The following is a 24,356-nucleotide window of genomic DNA, read 5'->3' on the forward strand; positions in this document are numbered from 1 at the left end:
CTGTCTTCCTGTGCAAAATCGAGACCTCTGGGTCTACCCATTTCTAACTTATATTCTCTGCAAGTAGAGTCTGAACAAAGGGTCTTTAAAAACTCCTAAATCTACAAAATTATTGCTGAGGTCTTGAAAATAAGTAATTCTGATAGATTATTTTCTTCATTATTTGTTACCCTGGTGGTATTGATGGAATTGTCATCTCTGAATACAAGACTGAAGGAATACTGAATGGAACAAATACTGAATATGAAACTGTATTTATATCTATAAAGATTGATCTGTCACATAACTGAAGGATCCCTGGCACTTACCTCTGCTCCTGTGTGATGGGAAAAAGACCTACGGGTCTTTTAGGTTTACCATTTTAACAACAAAAACAACAACAACAACAAAATGGGAGTTTTACCCTATTTAAATGAGCAAGGCCAGGGATCAAACCCACAACCCCATGGTTCCTCGTCTGATTCGTTAACCACTGAGCCACGATGGGAACTCCTCCCTTCTCTTGTATGTAGTATGATCTGGCAACTTTACAGGTACCTATTCAAATCATTTGCCCATTTTTAAATTGGGTTACTTGTCTTCTTAACGGTTGAGTTGTTAAAAATTGTTTATATAGTCTGGACACTAGACATTTATCAAACACATCATTTGCAAACATTTTATCCCATTATATAGGCTGTCTTTTCACTTTCTTGATAGTGTCCTTTGAAGAATAAAAATTCTTAATTTTGATAATTCCAGTTTATTTATCTTTTCCTCAGCTGCTTGTGCTTTTAGTGTCATATCTAAGAAACTATTCCTTAATCTAAGGTCAAGAAGATTTACATCTCTATTTCCAAGAGTTTTATAATTTTAGAATTTACATTTAGTTCTTTGATCGATTTTGAGTTAATTTTTATATATAGTGTGAGATAAGCTTTTTATTTCCTTTGTTTCCCATGTGGATATCCAATTGTCCCATGGTGCAAGGATGTTAGGCAGTTTCATTCTCATGAAAAGAAACTATCTTTGGTCACTTGTGCATTTTTCTTTTTCTTTTCTTTTCTTTTACTGCCAGCATTCAGGCTGGAGGAGGAGCTCAGTGATCTGCTTCCGGAAGATGTATATAAGTTCATGAGAGTTTCAGTAAGTTCTCTTTGTGCAGATAGGATCCTGACAGCAGCAGGTGAGTGCTGCCATTCTGCTTGTAAACAGAGAGATGGCTTATATCCCGTCAAGCCTGCCTTTCCTCAGGAAATAAATGCTCTCCTTGGAGAAGGATTCAATTTTCAGAGGAGCTTGGGGGCAATTATGTGCACGTGCTCTAAAGGTGTATTCCAACTCTCCTTCCATGTGTGAAAAGCACACACAGGGATGGGATGTGTGTATGGTGTGTCCTTGCCTTGATTCATGAGGACCTTGGCCTCCCCCAAAGAAGGCTAACACTGTGTGTATAGTACCTCTCTTCCTTTCTGTTCCTCAGATGGTATAGTGAAATCACAGAGAAAATAAAGTTTCAAGTCTTAGCATGAAGCTCAAGTGCCCACAATATGACTGAACACAAAACAACACATTGAAATTAAGAACATTCTTTGACCACAAATATGGATTAAAAGAGCCAACCTGTAGCTCAGCTTTAAGGAAGGAATTTGTTTCTAGAGAAGAGCTTAAGCTCATAAGTTTGCTTGAAAACACAATATGATTCTTTTGCTGTGAATGTTCTGAGATTTTTTTCTTCATAAACATTATGGTTTGATATACCAGTGTGGTCAAGAGAGAAGAGATTATTTGGGAAGATAATTTTGAAGAAAGTGGTAACAACTCCATAAAGAATTAGCAAATGATGCTGTAAAAGTTGTCAAGTTAAATGACTCTCCTGTTTTCATTGGTTGATTGTAGAGGCACCTCTGTGCTTATCTGAATCTAAAATAAGGGCTCTCAAAGATCTCTTAGAGAAAGGAAGTCAAGAAACCAAACCAAATCTCTTAATGCTGTGCTGTTCAGACAAAAACTCTCTGGACTGGGAGGCAGCTGTAAATCATACACTATTACTCTCATAGATATTTAAATAGATTTAAAAGTTCACTGGTCTGAGGATGAATCTCATATTGTTTTTTCACTTGGAAAAGATGCTTTCCAAATGGAAAAAAAAATTGTTCAATTAATTATAGAAACTTTGGTTAAAAAATAGGTAAATCACTCTAACAAAAATAAAATAAAATGTATAAATAATCAAAAACTACTAAGTTATTAATAAAAGTTTCAACAATATTTTTTAATAATATAAACTCTTACTTTGTAGCATTTTTGGATGGGAAAAAGGAAATATCTAAAACCTAGTTTAATAATTTTGGAATTTTTGCTTCTAGTTTATAAGATGTGAAAGAAATCAAACTTGTATTAAGCCAATAATTAGTAATCACAAAAAAGAAAACCTCTGTATTGTCTTTAAAAGAATATTAATATTACTTGGTAAAATACGGAATAATCTGTATTTGTATTTTAACCCAAATTCACTTAATATTTTTTTCTTCCAGTTTTATTGACATATAACCAACATACAACACTGTATAAGTTTAAGGTTTCATCTTGGTGCTTCTACTCTGCAACCTCTCCCAACCCTCCTTGGAGTGAGGCACAGAACACACCTGCTCATGAGGCCAGGCTACAGCCCCATTCACAACGCCTCCCTACAGGTTTCTACATTCAACATCACATCCGTATACTACGTGACTACTCTGTAGGCACCTATGGACTTGACCCTGTGGGCCTGGACCACCAACCCTTTTCTAGTAGACTTTCAGCAGAGGTATCCTAGACCCAGCCTTTCACACACCTGTGCCACCTCTTCCAAGAACTACACGAGGTGAACTTGGCCAATACACTCGGCAAAGAAAAAGGTCAAGCTTCTCAAGGCATTTCCATGGAAAATTCTAGGATGGTTTCAGGTTTCTACAGTTTCAAACCAGATCTCTTGATTACTCAGAGTAATTTTGAGAATACATTTTGAACCCTTTATGGTGACCAAGACTCTTAAAGAGAGAATTAAACAGTGCTCCCTGACACATGAAATAATTAATTTACCTCAGCTACTACACTCTGACTCCCCTAAACTGAGCTATGTGTTTCTTAGGTTTGTATTTTTTTTGTTTGCTTTATTGGCATGCAGTGATGGGCTATTGATATATGTTGAATAAATACAAAATCAACCACTTAGCAAGGCAAATTTTCTGCAAATTTTTCATCGCAGATAAAAGATTTCAGCTCTTCTTAAGCTCAATGCAGCAAGAATACATGTAATGCTACAATGGATCAACTTTCCCATCCTGAATTTGCTGCCCTGTTGAATTCTGGTCTCCTGTGAAATAATGGATTTGGTCTGTTTGTGCTTCTGGGGGCGGAAAGGGGCTGACACCCATCTAGTAAGCCCTGAGAAGACTTCCCTTTGCTGCATGATCTGAAAGAATTTAGTAGGCTCCCTTCCCAGCAGGTTCTAATGTGCTTTTATGAATCATTTAATAGGCGCCTCTCCTCAAACCAATTTTAGAACATCTTTCATAGTCTTTTTTTTCTCAAGTTGGTCCTCAAATAAAAAGACATATCCCTGAGAGAGTGATGCAATAAGTCCGCTTAATTGTCTGCCCTAAAACTTCACAACAGCCTCAGGACAGTTTATGTTTCAAAAGCTGACTCTCATCCCTCTCTCCCTCCCTGCAATTTCAGCCCATTATATCTTTCTCTGTGCTGAGCAGACCATAGGAGTATGGACCTCAATGCAATGCTCACAAACCCCATCTCACAAGCACAAAGCTGGAATGAGTTTCTTTTTGAGGGGCTGCTTCTCATCGGCCTTATTTGCAAGGCTTTCACATATACTACCCAGTCTTTAAGAGATTTTTCTCTTCACATATTGTCTATCCGGATTGAAGATAATTAGTGACTGCCAAGTCAATGGAGAAGAGACGAGAAGACTTTTAATTCTGCTCACAGCACCTCCAGGAAGCTGACCATCTACCAGCACAGATGCTGGCCTCTGAAAGGTCACTGACCACTTACCTGCATCTTGTCCCGTTGTTTTGTGTGGGACATGAGAAGGTCTTCAGTGGATGGCACACTTCTGGGCAGCTCTGTTGTGGCCAGACAGTCCCCAAAAGTCCGGAGCATTTGGGCAGTGGTCTTCAATGCTAAAGCAAAATTTTCAATGGCCTAGAAGATCAGACCATCATAACAACGAGGAGGGATTAACATTCACCAACATGCTCTCACAATAGGACAGGAGAACTAGCTGCTGTTTCCTGCACTGTACTTTGTGCTACACATTTTTGTATCATCTCAGTAATCCAGAGCAGAAGGCATTTTATCTCCATTTCATAGAAGAGGGAACTGAAGCTCTAATAGGGCAAGTGAATCGGCCAAGATCATATTATTAGGGCAGCAAAGAAGGAAAGAAGGCAGGATTATAACCCATGGTTGCTCTATTTTTGCAGGAGTTTTTCAAGGATCAAAAGAAATGGTAAATTTGAAAGAATCCGGGGCACAGATGAGTACCTTACAAATGTAATAGTAAGAATTAAGATAAGAGGGTATGTGAGGCCTACAAATGTCATCCCAGAAATAGAGGAAAGCCAGAGCTTTCCTACGGTAGGTCCCATTAACAAATTAACTTGATTCCCTAAAATAGGGCACAAATGAACCTATTGACAGAATAGAAACAGACTCACAGACTTAAAGAACAGACTTATGGCTGCCTAGACAGAGAGGGGAGGGAATGGGATGGACAGGGAGTTTGGGGGGAGTAGATGCAAACTACTACATTTAGAATGGATAAGCAATGAGGTCCTACTGTACAACACAGGGAACAACATCAGTTGATCTTTATGGTCCTTCTCCATCTCTAGAAAAGCCGGAGGGACACTGAAAAAGGCACATAAATTGATACTCACAGTTCGATGATTTATCCACTGACTGTGGCGATATTCCAAAGTTCCCCCTAAGTCCTCTGTCAGTTGGCTTTTGTCAATATAGCCATGAAGGTCAGAAACGGAGTTTAACATAACAATCTGTAACAGAAAAAAAACCCGGTATGTTTCTCGCAGATAATTAAGTAGCTCATCCAGATTCTACTGTGACTTAAACAGTACTTTGACTTTGCCTGATCAGGCATTTATATCCAAAGATGTTTACTACATCCAGCAGAGAAACATTCTGAAGTCTCTTTCCATTTTCCTCCTTTGAATAAGGAATGGCACAGTGCTGAACAGTCTGTGACAAAATGGTAACTCAGAACAGCGAGCTCAGTTCTGAGCTACGTAGAAGTCAGGTCTTGTTTTACGTGAGTTTTTGTCAAAAATTCCCAGGCTAAAGTATACCCTTCAGCCATCAAAACCAAACGCTGTACTGAGACCTAAAAATCTGTGATAAAAATCCCAATAAAGGGTGGGCTGAATAAAATAAATAAAAATAATACATAAATAATAAAATAAATAATCATAAAATTTGAACACAGGGACCTACTGAGGAGCGTGGATTGAAAAGATTCACTATTTCGATGCACCTTCTATGAAGAACGGTGATAATGCCCCCAACTGATCTTGCGTGGACGAGGTTTGGAGGCAATCAAGAGTGTGTTTTCATAAGTTAACACGCCTGCTGATGAACGAATGCCTAGACTTCTAAGAAGGGGGACACACTCCAAACTGTCCCTTTCTACTCCTCTGCAGTGGTCCCGTCCAGGGTGTGGTCCTGACTCTCAGTCCCAGGGTCCATATCACACCCCAACTCACTCCCACCTCTGAAACCACCCCCCTTATAACCTTTAACTAATGACTCTGTATTTCTTCAGTCATTGATTATTTTGACCTGTAAGTATAAGAAACCTCTTCCTTCAAAGCCTCTCCCTCATTTACTGCTGTGGCAGCACTGACTTAACAGTGTCATATCCAACACATACATTCTTAGAACAGATTCTTAGCCAGAGGACATGAGAATATAGGCTTTATTCTATTATTATACAGTAGCAATTAAGGGATAAATCTATTTGGGGATGAAAAGAATATAAGTTAGGGCCCAAAGTCTATGGGTGAAAACACAACTGATTTACTCATTCAACAAATCCGTACTGAATTTCTAATAAATGCCAGGCTCTGAGGGATACAATTAAGTATGACAGGCCCTGCCTTCAAGGCACTTAGGCTTAGTAGGATTTGATTCTACACTGTTTCGGGTCTCATGCCCCATGCCTTTCTCCTTCTTCACTTCTGGAACAGAGTTTGGGAACTTTAAAAATTATTTTTAGGGGAATTCCCGTCATGGTTCAGTGGTTAACAAATCCGGCTAGGAACCATGAGGTTGCAGGTTCAATCCCTGGCCTTGCTCAGTAGGTTAAAGATCCAGTGTTGCCATAAGCTGTGGTGCAGGTCACAGATACAGCTCGGATCCTGTGCTGCTGTGGCTGTGGTGTAGGCCGGCGTCTACAGCTCTGATTAGACCCCTAGCCTGGGAACCTCCATGTGCTGCAGGAGCAGCCCTAGAAAAGGCAAAAAGAGAAGAAAAAAAAAGTTATTTTTATAACATGAAAGAAAGGAAAACAGAAACAAAAACCTGAACCCGTCTCTGTCTTTCCCTCCTAAAAATTTTAAAACAATTTTGGGAGCTTCAAAAAGATTTTTAATCTTTCTAAAATTAGAAATTATAGGACACATAATAAGAAATGATCAGGTAAAAAGTGTATTTTACTTCTCAGAACATTACTTGCTATGGTAACACTCGGAATTTTCTAAAAAAAATACCAATGTGCAATAAGGTATTAGGCAGAAGTGACTTTGCCCACAGGCTGGAGTTTTAGAACCCTCTCCTGCCAGGCTGCACACCTTCTGTCCCATTTTACTTAACAAGAGAGGGAGGCATGCATTCCCACACTTGTCAGGACTCTGCTTTCTCATCTTTGGCCTCAGACAACCAAGACGAATTTTAAATTAAAAGCTAAAAGTGAATATTCAAAATAAAAAGAAGACATTAAAAGATCCAACACTGTTAAATACTGATCTGTAGAGTGAAAGCAATCCCAACCCAAATCCCCACAGATGTTTTATAGAAATTGACAAGCTGATTCTAAAATTCACAGGCAATTGCAAAATACACAGCATAAGTAAAACAATTTTGAAAAAGACTAAAGTTGAACAAATCACCCTACCTACCTGATTTCAAGACTTATTATAAACTGGGGAGTTCCTATTGCGGTTCAGCAAGTTAAGAACCTGGCACAGTGTCCATGAGGATTTGGGTTTGACACCTGGCGTCACTCAGTGGGTTAAGGATCCGGCATTGCCACACGCTTCGGCAGGTAGGTTGCAGATGTGGCTTGGATCTGGCGTGGCTGTGCTGTGGTGTCAGCCAGCAGCTGCCGCTCTGATTCAACCCCTAGCCTAGGAACTTCCATATGCCATAGGCGGTGGCCCTAAAAAAGAAAAATAAATAAACTACAGTTGTCTAGAGTGTGATAACAGCGAACAATAAACAAACAGATCAACAGAAGAGAACGGAGTCCTGAAATAGACTCACACAGCTATGGTTGATTTATTTTTTTTACTTATTTACTTTTAACTTTGAAGTAAATATAGATTCTCAGGAAGCAGCAAAGATCATACAGAGAGGTTCCATGTACCTTTCACTGTTTCCTCCGAAGGTTACATCTTACATAATTATAGCACAATATCAAAACCAGGAAGTTGATACTGATATAATGTGTGTGTGTGGTCTTGTCATCTTCTCACAAGTGTAGATTTGTGTAACCACCAGTACAATCAAGATGCAGAACTACTCCATCATGGGAAGACCTCCGTTGTGCTACCCTATATTTGTTTGTTTGTTTGGCTTCACCAGCGGTGTGTGGAAGTCCCTAGGGATCAAGCCAAGTGCCACAGCTGCAACCTAGGCCACAGCAATGACAACACCAGATCTTTCTACCTCTGTGCCACCAGGGAACTCCATGTTACCCTTTACACCTGTCCCCATTCCCACCATCCGTGAATCCTAGCAAACACTAAATATGACTTTTGATGAAGGTACAAAATTAATCCAATGGAGAATTAATTCCATGTTCAATGAATGGTGCCGGAACAACTGCACATCCGCATGCAAAAAAGGATTCTTGCCCTTACATCTTACTCAAAAATTAACTCAAAATGAGGAGTTCCCGTCGTGGCACAGTGGTTAACGAATCTGATGAGGAACCATGAGGTTGCGGGTTCGATCCCCCACCTTGCTCAGTGGGTTAACAATCCGGTGTTGCCGTGAGCTGTGGTGTAGGTTGCAGATGCAGCTGGGATCCTGCGTTGCTGTGACTCTGGTGTAGGCTTGTGGCTACAGCTCCGATTTGACCCCTAGCCTGGGAAACTCCATATGCCGTGAAAGCGGCCCAAGAAATGGCAAAAAGACAAAAAAAAAAAAAAAAGAAATATTTAAAAATTAACTCAAAATGAATCACAGATCTAAATATAAAATATAAAACTTGAAGAAGAAAAATCTTCTTCTTCTAAGAGAAAAATCTTAGGAGGAAATTTTTGTGTTAGGCATAGTTTTAAGATACAACACAAAAAGCACAACCTATCAAAGAAAAACTCATAAATTGGATTTCATCCAAATGGAAAACATGTACTCTCCAAAAGACACTGTTAGAAGAATGAAAAGACAACTCAGAAACTGAAAGAAAATATTTGCAAATCACCTATCTGACAATGGGTTTATATCCAGAATATACGAAAAATATATATCAACTCAAACTCAACAATAAGAAACTATTAAAAAGGGGCAAATATTTGAATAAATGCTTCATCAAAGGTGATATGCACATGGAAAATAAGTACATGAAAAGCAGTTCCTTACCATTAGTTGATTAGGGAACTGCAAATTCTGCAAATTAAAACCACAGTGAGGAGAAAAAAAAAAAAAAAGAGCACAGTGACGTACCACAATGCACCTACTAGAATGGCTTAAAAAAAAAAAAAAAAGAAAGAAAAAAAGAGTCCATATCCAGAGTGGCAAAAATATAGAGCAAGCGGAATTCTCCTACATTGCTCGTGGGAATACAAGATAGTAGAGCCACTCTGCACAACAGTTTGGCAGTGTCCTATAAAGTTACACATTATACTTACCATATGGCCCAGCAAAAAAAACTTGTGTGAGAATGTCTATAGCAACTTTATTCTTGACTGCTAAAAACCTCAAACGACTCAAATGTCCTTCCCTGGTGAATGGATAAATAAATTGTGGTAATCTATAATGTGGAATAATATTCAACAATAAAGGGAAAGAACTAATGATTACATGGATGAAGTCCAAATGTTTAGTGCTAAATGACAGAAGTCAGACTCAAAAGACACTCTCTGGAAAAGGCAAAACTATAGGGATGGGGACCAGATCAGTGGCTGCCTGACGTTAGGGCCAGGAGAAGAGCTGACTACAAAGGGACAGCACCAGGAGATTTGGGGGAGTGATGGAACCATACTGTATCTTTACTACGGTGGTAGTTAAATAAACCATGCAATTGTCAAAATGCATCCAATCATACACCAAAAAGAATATATTTCACTGCATGTAAATGAAAAAAAAAAAAAAAAAAAAAAAGGAGAGGCAGTTTTACCATAAAACCTTCTTCCTCTTTTAATCTTTACAGGATCAAGAGGGGAAACAAAGTTAAGTTCTATATAAAAAAGAAGGAAAGCATAATAATTTCACTCACAAAACACAGGATACATGGAGCATATAAACTTTGCCTTAAAATAGTTCTTCTGAAAAAAAAATAGTTCTTCTGCCTTAGATTATGTATTTGCCTATTTTGCATCCTCTCATCACAGGTCCAATTATATTAACTACATTATATTACTTTCTGTATTTTTGATGATCTGGCACATACGACCTTACCAACTGGGGAGAGGCTAGCTAATTTTTAGAGATTAAAAAAAGGACTGGAGGGAACACGTTTGTCATTTGAAAACTACCCAAGCCCAAGCCCATATCACCCAACTAGTTTCTTAACTAACTCTTACACAGCAAGTCAACATTTCTCCTGCCCTAGATCATCCCAGGGCAAGGTGCCATGCAACTGGTATCAGCCAAAAAATAGAAAATAAATAAAAATAAATAAATAAAAAAGAGTGAATCCTAAGAGTTCTCACCATGAGAAAAAAAAATCATTTTGTTATCTGTTTGAGATGATAAATGTTCACTAAACTTGTGATAATCACTTTATGATACATGTAATTAAATCATTACGCTGTACACCTTAAACTTATACAGCGCTGTATGTCAGTTATGTCTCAATAAAAGAAAAAACAAACAGGCAAAATACATACATTGGAGTTTGATTACATCAAGCTTGGTAACCTAGGACTCTGAATTCTGTGGTGCATCACAGCATGAGGGAAGTTCGGGCTTCTCTGTAAGGTAAAATGCTAGCCTACAGGGCAAGCTTTTTGCATCAAAACATGTCCTATTATATGTGCCATATTTTGGGTGACTGAGAACTTTTAAGAAGTTCAGTTTAGTTTAAAATGAAAAGTACATGGCTAGGGGAGTTCCCCGTTCATTGTGGCTCAGCAGGTTAAGACTCGACTAGTATCCATGAGAATGTGGGTTCGATCCCTGGCCTTGCTCAGTAGATTAAAGGAGTCGGCATTGCCATGAGCCGCAGTGTAGGTGGCAGATGCAGCTCGGATCTGGTGTTGCTGTGGCTGTGGCTGTCAGCTATAGCTCCAATTCGACTCCTAGCCTAGGAACTTCCATATGCTGTGGGTGAAGCCATTGAAAAAAAAAAAAAAGCATATAGGGTAATAAATCAACATGCGCTACTACAAAGTGAAGTAGTTAACGACATAGCACCAAGGTCAAACAGACATTCTCTCCTTAGTGTAGATGTACCACATGAAAAGCAGGGCATAATCCACATACATGCCTATATACATATTATCACTTCCAGAGGTGTATTTATACACAACCAGGGAAAGATGTATGACATTTGGTCAAATGCTCAGTTCAAACTCCAAACCTGAGTTACAAGAAGCAATTGACTAGTCCTTATTTTTGAAGGCGAAAAAGGTTCTGAGGATTATGGCAAGGTATTAACTTCATGTAAGTCATTATTTTCTCCAATTTTAATTATCACTTAATTCAGGAAAACAAAACAAAAAACTCATGGCTTGCACTTCCCTTAAGCACTCAAATATTTAAAAATAATTGTCTACAACAGAATGGGAAATTCGTTTTGCGTATGGTTAATACTCAAAGTATAGGAAAGAATATTTTAAGAAATTTTTTTTTTTTTTGTCTTTTTTTGTTGTTGCTGTTGTTGTTGTTGCTATTTCTTGGGCCGCTCCCGCGGCATATGGAGGTTCCCAGGCTAGGGGTCGAATCGGAGCTGTAGCCACCGGCCTACGCCAGAGCCACAGCAACTCGGGATCCGAGCCGCGTCTGCAACCTACACCACAGCTCACGGCAAAGCCGGATCCTTAACCCACTGAGCAAGGGCAGGGACCGAACCCGCGACCTCATGGTTCCTAGTCGGATTCGTTAACCACTGCGCCACGACGGGAACTCCCTAAGAAATTTGATAAATTAATATAAAATGGAACCAAAAGAGGGAAAATAAGAGTGGAAAAGAGGAAAATGAGAAAAAAATCTCTTGTCTGAGATAGTTACTTTTCACTGAGATGAGCTAAAAATTTTCTCAGAGCAGTTTCGATTAAAGTGGAGGGTTTTGTTTGTTTTGAACAGACAATATGGGTAGGTGGTAATAAATTCAAACAGAAAAAGAGTTTATCTAAATAGAAAAATAGCCTTCCTCTCACCCCTCCCCGAAGGTCTCCAGCACTACATCCAGGAAGCAACCACTTCAAAAAGTTCCTTATATATCTTATATCCTTCCTAAGATGATCTAAGCATATACAATCATATTTATGCCCCTCCTATTTTATTCAAATGAGAACATACTATATATACTATTTCTTTTTTTTTCTTTTTTTTTTTTTTTTTTTTTTTGTCTTTTGTCTTTTGTTGTTGTTGTTGTTGCTATTTCTTGGGCCGCTCCCGCAGCATATGGAGGTTCCCAGGCTAGGGGTTGAATCGGAGCTGTAGCCACCAGCCTATGCCAGAGCCACAGCAACGCGGGATCCGAGCCGCGTCTGCAACCTACACCACAGCTCACAGCAACGCCGGATCGTCAACCCACTGAGCAAGGCCAGGGATTGAACCCGCAACCTCATGGTTCCTAGTTGGATTCGTTAACCACTGCGCCACAACGGGAACTCCCCTATATATACTATTTCCTCTTGCTTTTACCCCAACTTAAAAATATATCATAGACGGGAGTTCCCACTGTGGCTCAGTGGGTTAAGGACCTCACACTGTCTCTGTGTGAATGTGGCTTCACCCAGTGGGTTAAGGATCTGTCATTGCCACAAGCTGCAGGAAAGGTTGAAGATGCAGGTCAGATTTTATGTTGCTGCAGCAGCAGCTTGAATTCAACCCCTGGTGATTCAATCCCAGAACTTCCATATGCCGCAGGTGTAGCCATTAAAAAAAAAAGAAAAAAAATATCATAGATGGTCTAAAATTTAAGGTATCAATGTGAATGTTATAATTTCTATAATAAATACACATATTTATATAATTTACAAATGTATATATGTATACACAATTATAAATAAGGACATGTATATGTGCATATATGTTCATATATGCTCAGACTCTGCTGAAAGGGCCTGGCAATAAAGACACCTGAATAGTAAGAGCATATCTAGCATCCAGATCTTGGTCTGATTTACCACTGAAAGGAACCAGGGCTCATCAGAGGAATGGCTAATTACCAGGCTGGATCGGGGTATACATGAGAAGAGTTTGGAACATAATATTAGGTCAGAAAGTAAGGAAGCACTAAAAAAAAAAAAAAAAAAAAAACGATGGGAGCATGTCACAAGGACACAGGAGCCAGTTTGAAGGGGCTCCTACTAGCCAAATCTGGGACAATCTGAGTACCAAAATAATTAAGAACTGTAATGAATTATAAGCCATTGGAAAAAATAAGAATCCATAATGATAACAGGAAAATAAATAGGTGGTAAGGGAAAGCTCTACGTTTCAGGAGAATACCAACTCCTGATTAGTAAATACTGAGAGTATTGGAGTTGAAAAATCATTTGCAATTGATATAATAAAGGTTGTTTCAGGCAAGAATCATCAATGGATATTAAATATAAAGAGACAATTTTTGAGGAGCAGGGTTCTTTGTTTGTATGATTTTAAAGGGTCTCTCCAAAGATTCTATATTAGTTGCAAGGCAAAACATCATACATTTGAGATATTGGACAAAGCTTTGACCAAGGAGTCAAAATTAACATCACTAGTGAGGGGCAGATGAACCCTGCATGTCTCCACATGAGATACCCTGAGAAAGCCATGACATCAATCAAGTGGTTTTCCAGCTGGAAATGCATAACCCAAATCAAGTTCTGAGAAACCACCACACAAGCCCCAAATGAGGTATGCTTTACTTTTTTAAGAGGCTGTATTATTCAAAAATGCTGATGTCATAAAAGACAAAGAAAGGCTGTGGAAAGGTTTCAGATTAAAGGATACTAAACAGATAATTAAATGCACTATCTGATCATAGCCTGCATCACTATACATAAATATACACAGAGCGTACTTACTATGTATAGGTATAATACATGTATTTCTATATATACATACATATTCATATATAGAGAGATAAATATGCATAGAGAAAAAGATGTATGAATCTACGGAGATGTATAATGTACATTGAGGAGCAAATAATAAATAAATAGTAAAGCAAATGGGGATAAAATGTTAACGATAGGTGAATAAATATGGGTAAAGGGCATGTTCTTTGTACTAGAAATTTTCTGAGTTGAAAATCATTTCCGACTCAAAAAATAAAATAAAAGATATCACATACTTTTCTATGCCACTTTAGATGTATCTTATTTTTGTTTTTCACTTTTTAATTGAGATACAATTTACACAAGTAAAATGCACAGTGTTTTTTTTGTTTGTTGGTCTTTTGTCTTTTTAGGGCCACATCCATGGCACATGGAGGTTCCCAGGCTAGGGGTCTAATTGGAGCTACAGCTGCTGGCCTATTCCAGAGCCACAGATCTGAGCCGCATCTGTGACCTACACCACAGCTCATGGCAATGCCGATCCTTAACCCACTGAGCAAGGCCAGGGATCGAACCCAGAACCTCATGGTTCCTAGTCGGATTCGTTTCCAATGTGCCACAATGGGAATTCCTCAAGAGAATATTTTTGAGATGTATCCATGTTGTTACAAGTTCAATACTTCACTTCTTTTTATTGCTTAGAGTTATTCTTTTATATGAATATGCCACAATTTATTCATTTATTATTGGATATTCTTGTTCATACCTTCTGTAGATAGGTGTCTTCATTCCTCTTGGGTGGGGCACGGGGCAGGTGTATATTTAACTCTATAAGAAACTACCAACTGATTTCACTGCGGTTGAACCATATCTCATCACTTTTGATGGCTGCAAATTATTTAATTGATTTGGTGGACTACAATTTATTTAACCAACCCCCATTGTTGGGCATTAAGTTTTTTCTAATCATTTATTATTACAATTTGGTAATGAATATAATTACATATTCAGCTTTGTGTACAAGTATGAGTTATTTGTAGAATAACTTTCATAGGTAGGTCAAAGAGTGTATACATTTTAATTTTTTTTATTTTTTTTTTTGTCTTTTTTGTCTTTTTGTTGTTGTTGTTGTTGTTGCTATTTCTTGGGCCGCTCCCGCGGCATATGGAGGTTCCCAGGCTAGGGGTTGAATCGGAGCTGTAGCCACCGGCCTACGCCAGAGCCACAGCAACGCGGGATCCGAGCCGCGTCTGCAACCTACACCACAGCTCACGGCAAAGCCGGATCCTTAACCCACTGAGCAAGGGCAGGGACCGAACCCGCAACCTCATGGTTCCTAGTCGGATTCGTTAACCACTGCACCACGACGGGAACTCCTAATTTTTTATCAAATATTGTCTATTAGTGTTTTATATTGGAAACCAATACAAAAATTATTTCATTCCCATTAAAAAAGTATGAAAGTGCCTGTTTGCCCCACATCTCTGCCAGTTACAGGTAAAACTTTTAATCCTATCATATTAATTTGTACTTTTTATGAGTATTACAATGTTGGTTTTAATTTTTACTTACATGTGCCTATATTTGTCACTCCCATATTTTACATCCTTATTTTTCTTTACCAATACTAATTGCAATTTCTCTTTCTTTTTCAACCTCTTTCTACAACCTTGGACACCAACTTTTGTTTTCCTTTTTATAGTCACACCTGGGGCATATGGAAACTTCCAGGTCAGGGGTCAAACTGGAGCTGCAGCTGAAGGCCTATGCCACAGCCACAAAAACACTGGATCTGAGATGCATCCGTGACCTAAGCTGCAGATTGCAGCAACCCCAGATCCTTAACCCACTGAGTGAGGCCAGAGATCGAACTACATCCTCACAGAGACAATGTTAGGTCCTTAACCAACAAATGTTGGATCCTCAACCCAGCACTGAGCCACAGTGGGAATTCCAAGGACTCCACATTTTATATAATACCACTAGACTTGTGTAACTCCAGCACACCCCCCTTTTTTTTTTCCTTCACTGGCAGCAGGCAGAAAGTTCCTGGGCCAGGGACTGAAGCTGCACCACAGCAGTGACAATGTCAGATCCTTAACTCATGGAGCCACCAGGGAACTCCTTCAGTATTCCTTTACCCAAGTAAAAACTCCCCAACTCAAAAACCTTCACTGGATCCCCATTACCTACTGAATAAAATCCAGACCCTTTATCTTCACACTTAAGATCCATTCCATATTTCTTATCTTTTCTCCCAAAAGATTATCCTGTATGTACTTCCCCAAGAATGACGCTTCCTCAGGGACTTCCCATAAAATGAGTACTTCCTGATTCCATGTCCTGATACATGCCACTCCCTCTGCCCAGAATGCCCTCCTCTCCCCTGCCTAAGGAGAATTATCTTCCTTAAAAGGTAATGGCTCACATGCCATCTTCCCCCCATGCCCTAAACAAATGCAGATAAGATGAAAGGTCACACTTACCGGCACTTTCATTTTAAATTCATCTCGATAGTATTTAATGCCAATGTCAGTGAATGTCCTCTGGATAAATCGAGATGGACGAAGAATGAATATGAGCTGCAGGTTTCCTGGAAATGCTACCTGGAAAGATCATAAAAGATATCAGGCAAGTGCCACATCCATTGTCTCCTCTTACCCAAGATTACAGATGACAAAGTTAAAGGGGACACCATGGATGCCAAAGAAATAGAATATATTTCACAAGATTTCAGAGCTGATAGAGATCTTACTGGTCACATAATCCAAATCCCTCCTTAAAACCAAACCAATCAAACAAAAAGTTTTTCTGATTGAAAAAATAATTTATACTTTACAGAAAAATTAAGAAAATAATAGTACACATTAGAATGAGAAAAACACCCATGATTTCATAGCCATTCTTTAAAAATCTAATTACAAAAAAATATATATATATATATCTAATTACATATGGGCTACTTTCTCTGCTTAAATATCTTTATTATAGATTAAAGTCATACCACAGAAATGTCTTGCAACCTGCCTTTTTACTTAATATTATATCATTGGTTTTTATTCCTCTTATCAAAAATTCTTTGGAAATATTTTGATGGGTGTAAAATTTATTCAACTAATCCTTTATTGTTAGCGATTTAGGCTCTTCTATATTTTTACTATTATAAATAACAATGAAATTTTTATCCACATTTTGGAAAATAGCTTCCTAGAAGAATTACTGAGTCAGAGATTTAGTATTTTAAGGGTTCTTAATGCATATTGTTGCTAACTTGCTTTCAAGAAGCGTTGCCCTCATCTTGAGGTAAAGTCCTGAGAAATGAAATAACAGATTCATGTAACAACTTCGTGGCAAAATTGGGAATCCAAGTCTCCCATTGCTCATTGCTTTCCATTCTTCCAGCGGTTTCCAAGAACAACCTCCTGAGGTGCTTGGTGAAAAACAGCCTAGTCTTTCCCATGGAATATTCTCATTCATTAGGATTGAGATAAAGTCTAGATATCTATTTTTGACAAGCACATGAAAACATTCTGATAAGTAGTCAGGTTTTTAGATCCCTGCACTATTGCATCTTTTATATATAAACGTGATCTATGCAATTCTTGGATGAATTAGACTCAAGTATTAGATGATTCAAGTATCGTCTATGACCCCTGGGAAACCAGAGTGCTCTAGAGGCCAGACCTCTGGAATAGTCACGGGCACTGTCAACTGCCTAAATCCTCAGGGCATCAACCATCATCATAGTTATCCCCCAAATAAACACTATGATCAAAACCAAGCCAAAAGAACAAAACAATCCATGCTCAGGGAGAAGGGAATGTTCCTTTTCCTCATCTTTGAAATGCAAACTCCCAAACAGAAGACCCTTGCATTATGTTATTTCATGATGGGACAAAGGTACTGAGACACTCTCTGTGTATCTGGATGAGGCCCCAAAGGGATCTGAGAGAGACTCTGTACATGTCCAGGCCTGTATGTGTGACTGCTTCTGCTGAGTAGGCATACTGAGGCTCCAAACAGCCCTCTCCCAGCTGAGCCTCTCCCAGCCTCTATATTACCATCCTACCATATCCCATCCTCTTCAGCCACTCCCAGCTGCCCCAGTAAGCCATGCTCTGGTGGAAATGCTAGTGTGGCAGGCCCCGAGTGTCTCAGCCTGCCCACGTGGCTGATTGCCCTGGTCTGAGGTCCCTACAGAGATAGGATGCACGTACTTGCTGGAAGGCAACAACTAGGGATCAAAGTCAGACTAATAAGATGGAAAAAGAAACCCATCCAAGGTTGTGCAATTTAACGCCAAAAACAAGAACATATCATATCATTTTTCTAGTTTTGGCCAGTGTCTTTCTAACTTGAAAAAACATAATTTTGAATACTGGAATGAAGATTGTCTTAAATTGCATGGTCCCCCAAAGCAAGCCCTACGATGAGTACTTGGGTCTAAAGAGTTTATGTGAGGAGATGATTCCAGGAAACACAGGGAGTGTGGGGGTACTGGTGAGACAATGATGGCTCATTAAGTGGGACTGCTGTGAGCAAGAAGGGCTGGGACCTCTGAGATAGTGTATAGAACGTACCTCAAAACCGTCCCACTGAGTGACACAGAAGCTGGGGTATGTTTCCACTAACTCCCACAGCTCAGTAGTTGCAGGTCACTCCTGGAGCATTAACTTCCCAGCCCTCCCTACCTGCTCCTCTCCAGTGACCAGACTGGTCAAAACGGTAGAGAGACTTAGGAAGCCTTTGACACTCTTAGGAATCATCTGCAAGTGACCTTCAGGTGGATATGGACATGACACAACAGCCTCTGCTACAAAGACATTGTCAAAATTTGGCATAAAATAACTGATATTTCCCTGTGACTCTGATGTGAAATAGTTAGACCATTTAAATTACCTTTATAATAATAGCACAAAAAATATTTACAGCTATTTGGGAGTTCCCGTCGTGACTCGAGGGTTAACAAATCCGGCTAGGAACCATGAGGTTGCAGGTTAGATATCTGGCCTGGATCAGTGGGTTGTGGATCCAGCATTGTCGTGAGCTGTGGTGTAGGTCGCAGATGCAGCTCAGATCCCACCGTGCTATGGCTGTGGCATAGGCTGGCAGCTATAGCTCTGATTAGACCCCTAGCCTGGGAACCTCCATATGCTGTGGGTGAGGCCCTAGAAAAGACAAAAAAGACAAAAAATAAAAATAAAAATAAATTTTAAAAAAATTTACAGCTATTCGTGTCAAGGATGCTTTAACGGAGCTCCATTTGTCCCTTCGTCTGTCGATAATGATGACGAATCCGATGCTGGCAGCCTCCACACTGCAAAAAAGGATGGTCGGTGTCAGAGACAGTGAAACACATGGGTATGGTATGGCTCCCTGAGCTTATCAATTCTACTACCTCTGTGTTACTCCAGGCTCGATGTGCAAACACCATGCACAGCATGAGGGGAGAAGCGGGTCTGATTGGCTCTCCCAACAAGGGAACCAGCTTCCTTTCCTTGAAGCAGAAATACCTGGTGTCTCAAACCCTCTCATGGGCTCTGTTTCTGGATGGCAAATGTATGAAATATCCAACAAGCATGAGTACTCATGTCACTGGAGCACCACATGCCCCAGGGTAAGCAGAGAACCTTGAGGTTGAGCTCTGCCATCTTTCCACTCCCAAGACTGACATGCATGGAGCCATCAGCATCCTTCCATAGGAGGCAGCCCCAGAGGTGTTCAGTAATGACACACGTTGATGGGAAAAACAACTCCTTTCTAGTGCCTCGCCATGAATGGCCAGAAAACCATGGCACAAGAAGGTATCGCCTTCATTAGGAACAACAAAAAAAGCTGTTTGGTCCCCTCTTAAGTCGCCACAAAATTTTTTAAAACTAAAATCCTAAAAGGGAAAATATTTTTCTTCTTTTTCTTTGGGGGAAACAATGGGAGGAGAGAGCAAGAGCTTTGGAACCTGGTTCAAATCCTTATAAAGCCACTTACTAGCACTGAGCCTTGCGGTGATCGCCTAATTTCCTTATCTGTAAGATGAGAACAATACCACCAAGAGTGAAATGAATGGGAGCACAGATTCTGGAGCCAGACTGCCTACATTTGAAACATGAATTCTATCATTCATATATTGTATGTTTGAGGGCAGGGGAAGTGACTTAACCTGTATGGTTTCTCAGACTCCTCTTTTGTAATGTAGGAATAGTAATAGTAACTAGCTGTAGGACTGATGTGAGGATTAGGTAAGTATGTATAGCACAGATGTATAAAACACTCAGGATAATGTCTTGGCACTTGGTAATACTGTGTAAGTACTACTATTATGATGATTACTTATGTGCTTGTCATGAAGATTACAAGAGATCAAGGTCATGAAAAGTAGTTGGCCTACAGTAAACTTTTGCTAATTCTCTAATATTGGGTAAAAGGTGAACTTTGCCTTAAAAAAATGCAAATAAGGTACAAGGTCTAAGCAAACTCAATAAGAAAAGATAAGTAGCTAATCTGAAATAAGCATTACTAGGCCAATCCAGTAATGGGAGAGACAACTGGTGTTTGGGCCCAACCAGAATAGATAGACTTTGATGAACACCCTGAGTATTCTAAAAAGGCCATATGCTAGGATAAATAAAACACCAAGGAAGTTTTCATAGGGTTAAGGGTACACTCTAAGCATAAGGACAAAATAGAAATAAACTTGCCTTAAGAAAAACTAAAACCAAGCTTAAATAAGATCAAGGTGATACAGCAGTACTTTGACTGTCAGATTAAAACTCGAGTATGGTTTGTAAGTATATAAGTCTCAACAACATATCATCTACAATATTTAGCATAAAATTAAAAATTAACAGAAATGCCATGAAGGAATTTCCATTGTGGCTTAGCAGATTAAGAACCTAACTAGTATCCAAGAGGATGTGGGTTTGATCCTTGGCCTTGCTCAGTGAATTAAGGATCTGGTGTTGCCATGAGCCACATCTGTGTAGGTAACAGATGCAGCTGGGATCCCACGTTGCAGTGGGTGTGGAGTAGGCTGGCAGCTGCAGCTCTGATTCAACCCCTGTCCTGGGAGCTTCCATATGCTGCAGGTATGGCCATAAAAAAAAGAGAAAGAAAGAGAAGAAAAAAGAAATGCCATGAAGTAGAAAAATAATCAGTAATTAAGAGACAAAACAGGAGTTCCTGTCGTGGCTCAGTGGTTAACGAATCTGACTAGGAACCATGACGTTGCGGATTCGATCCCTGGCCTTGCTCAGTGGGTTAAGGATCTGGTGTTGCCGTGAGCTGTGGTGTAGGTTGCAAACATGGCTTGGATCCCGCGTTGCTGTGGCTTTGGAGTAGGCTGGTGGCCACAGCTCCAATTGGACCCTTAGCCTGGGAACCTCCATATGCTGCGGGAGCAGCCCAAGAAATGGCAAAAAGACAAAAAAAAAAAAAAAAAAAAGAGAGAGAGACAAAACAGTTAACAGACACAGTCTCAAAGATGTTTCTATTTTTGGCAGACAAAAACTTCAAAATAACTATGATCAATATACTGGAGAAAAGGGTAGACAAAAGGGATTAAAATATGCATTATTTCCACAGAGAATCAGAATCCATAATAAAGAGTCAAATGAATCTTCTAGAATTACAAAATACTAACGTTTGAAATTAAAACTCATTGAATTTATTTAACAACAGATTGAACGTAGCAGAAGATGGAATCTGGGGAAGTGAAAACAGATTATTTAAAAATATTAAAACTGAAACAAGGGGAAAATGGAAAAAAACTGTGGTATAGGGAATGATTGCCCAACAGCGAACTGCTGTATAGCACAGGGAAATCTACCCAATATTCTGTGATAATCTATATGAGAAAAGAATTTGGAAAAGAATGGATGTGTGTATATGAATAACTAAATCACTCTGTTGTAGAGCATTAGTTATCACAACATTGTAAATAAACTATACTTCGATGAAACTATTACAAGTGCATGCAAATGAGATTTTAGATTATGAACAGAAGTCCCAGAAGAAGATGAGAGAGAGTATTTTATGGAAAAAATACTTTAAAAACTAGGGAAGAATTTTCCATATCTAATCAAAGACATCAACTCAGACTCAAGTAGCTCTTCCAATACCAAGCAGGATAAATATAAAGAGAAACTCAGAGTTCCCTTCATGGCTCAGTGCTTAAAGAACCTGACTAATATCCATGAGGATGCAGGTTTGACCCCTGGCCTTGTTCAGTGAATTAAGGATCTGGCAATGCCGTGAGCTGTAGTGTAGGTTACAGACTTGGCGCAGACCCCATGTTACTGTGGCTGTGGCAAAGCCTGGCAGCTGTAGCTCTGATATGACCTCGAGCCTGGGAACTTCCATATGCCATGCGTGCAGCCCTAAAAAGCAAAATACATACATACATACATACATACTAATCTAGAGCCAAATAGCTGAAAATTAAAGATAAGGAGAAAATCTTAGCTTCTCCAATAAAGATACTATACCTAGAAAATCCTAAAGACACTACCAGAAAACTGTTAGAGCTCATCAATGAATTTGGCAAAGTCTCAGGATACAAAATTAACACACAGAAATCAACTGTATTTTTATAAACAAACAATGAAAGATCAGAAAGAGAAACTAGGGAAACAATCCCATTTACTGTCATATCAAAAAGAATAAAATACTTAGGAATAAACCTACCTCAAGAGACAGAAGACCTGTACTCTGAAAACTATAAGACACTGATGAAAAAAATCAAAGATGACACAAGTAGATAGAAAGACATACTGTGTTCTTAGATCAGAAGAATCAATATTATCAAAATGACTATACTATCCAAGGCAATCTACAGATTCAATGCAATCCCTATTAAATTACCAATGGCATTTTTCACAGAACTAGAATAAAATATTTTAAAGTTTGTATGGAAGTACAAAAGACCTAGAATAGCCAAAGACATCCTGAGGAAAAAAAAAAAAAATGGAGCTGGAGGAATCAGTCTTCCTGACTTCAGGCTATACTACAAAGCTACACTCATCAAAACGTATGATACTGGCACAAAAACAGAAATATAGATCAATGGAACAGGACAGAAAGCCCAGAATTAAACCCTCGCACCTACAATCAACTAATCTATGACAAAGGAGGCAAGAATATACAATGGAGAGAAGACAGTCCCTTTAATAAGCAGTGCTGGGAAAATTGGACAGCCACATGTAAAAGAATGAAATTAGAACACCTCCTAACACCATACACAAAAATAAACTCAAAATGGATTAAAGACCTAAATATAAGACCAGATACTATAAAACTCAGAGGAAAACATAGACCAAACACTCTCTGACATAAACCCAGCAACATCTTCTCAGATCTACCTCCTAGAGTAATGACAATAAAAACAAAATAAACAAATGGGACCTAATTAAACTTAAAAGTTTTTGCACAGAAAAGGAAACCCTAAACAAAACAAAAAGACAGCCATAGAATGGGACAAAATATTTGTTAATGAAGTGCTGACAAGGGCTTAATCTCCAAAAAACAACAAAAACCACCAAAAAATGGGCAGAAGACTTAAACAGATAATTCTCCAAAGAAGACATACAGATGGCCAAAAAGCACATGAAAAGATGCTCAACATCACTTATTATTATAAATGCAAATCAAAACTACTATGAGGTACCACTTTGTACCAGCCAGAATGGCCATCATCAAAAAGTCTACAAACAATAAATGCTGGAGAGGATATGGAGAAAAGGGAAGCCTCTTACACTATTGGTGGGAATGTAAATTGGTTCAACTGTTATAGAAAATAGTATGGAGATTCCTCAGAAATTTAAAAATAGAATTACCATTTGATTCAGCATTCCCATTCCTGAGAATCGAGAGAAAACCATGACTTGAAAAGATACAGGTACTCCAATGTTCACTGTGGCACTATACACAACAGCCAAGGCATAGAAACAACCTAAATGCCTGCTGACTGAGGAGTAGATAAAGAAGATGTGGTACATATACCCAATGGAATATTACTCATCCATTAAAAGGAAAGAAATAATGGCATTTGCAGCAACATGGATGAACCTAGAAATTATCATACTAAGTGAAGTGAGTCAGACAGTGAGACACCAACATCATATGCTATCACTTACATGTGGAATCTAAAAAAAGGACACAATGAACTTCTTTGCAGAACAGATACCGACTCATAGACTTTGAAAAACTTATGGTTTCCAAAAGAGACAGGTTGGGGATGGGGGGATGGGCTGTGGGTCTGGGATGGAAATGCTGTAAAATTGGGTTGTGATATCATTGTACAACTAAAAATGTGATAAAGTTCATTGAGTTAAAAAAAAAAGTAACCAGTAAAAAAGACACATTGCCTTCAGAAGAATTACATTATAAATAATCACTGACTTTTTGATAGAAATCTATGGAAGCTACAAACCAATGAAATACCTTAGAAGCGCTGACCTGAAAAAATGATTCATTTAGAAGTCTATACCCACTGAAAATACATTTTTTAAAAAGAAGGTGAAATAAGGACATTTCCAGGCAGCTAGTGCTGAGAGAATTTATTGCCAGTAAATACATACTTAAAGAAATATTAAAGGATATTCCCCAGGCTGAATGAAGTTGGAGGCATGAAGGTACAAGAGAGAGAAACAACCTGAAAAAAAGTTTTAGGAAGACTTTCATTCTTATCCTTAAAACAAACAATCAAAA

The 24,356-nt window shown here is 38.9% G+C and overlaps 1 protein-coding gene across 7 annotated transcripts in view; it reads right to left on the minus strand.

Moving 5' to 3' along the window:
* Window positions 1-24,356, minus strand: part of MCF2L2 (MCF.2 cell line derived transforming sequence-like 2) — a 247,448-nt gene that overhangs the window by 147,788 nt on the left and 75,304 nt on the right. For 6 of the 7 annotated variants that reach the window (XM_021069898.1, XM_021069896.1, XM_021069892.1 and 3 more), the window contains exons 4-7: window positions 18,882-18,972; window positions 16,142-16,261; window positions 4,923-5,039; window positions 4,036-4,185 (exon numbers count right to left, since the gene is read on the minus strand). In XM_021069898.1, coding sequence (XP_020925557.1) covers window positions 4,036-4,185; window positions 4,923-5,039; window positions 16,142-16,261; window positions 18,882-18,972 — 478 coding nt within the window. The remainder of the gene's footprint in view (window positions 1-4,035; window positions 4,186-4,922; window positions 5,040-16,141; window positions 16,262-18,881; window positions 18,973-24,356) is intronic. The other variant, XM_021069899.1, reaches the window with a different exon arrangement.

Source organism: Sus scrofa, chromosome 13, assembly GCF_000003025.6.
Source record: "Sus scrofa isolate TJ Tabasco breed Duroc chromosome 13, Sscrofa11.1, whole genome shotgun sequence".
Classification (NCBI taxonomy): Eukaryota; Metazoa; Chordata; class Mammalia; order Artiodactyla; family Suidae; genus Sus; species Sus scrofa.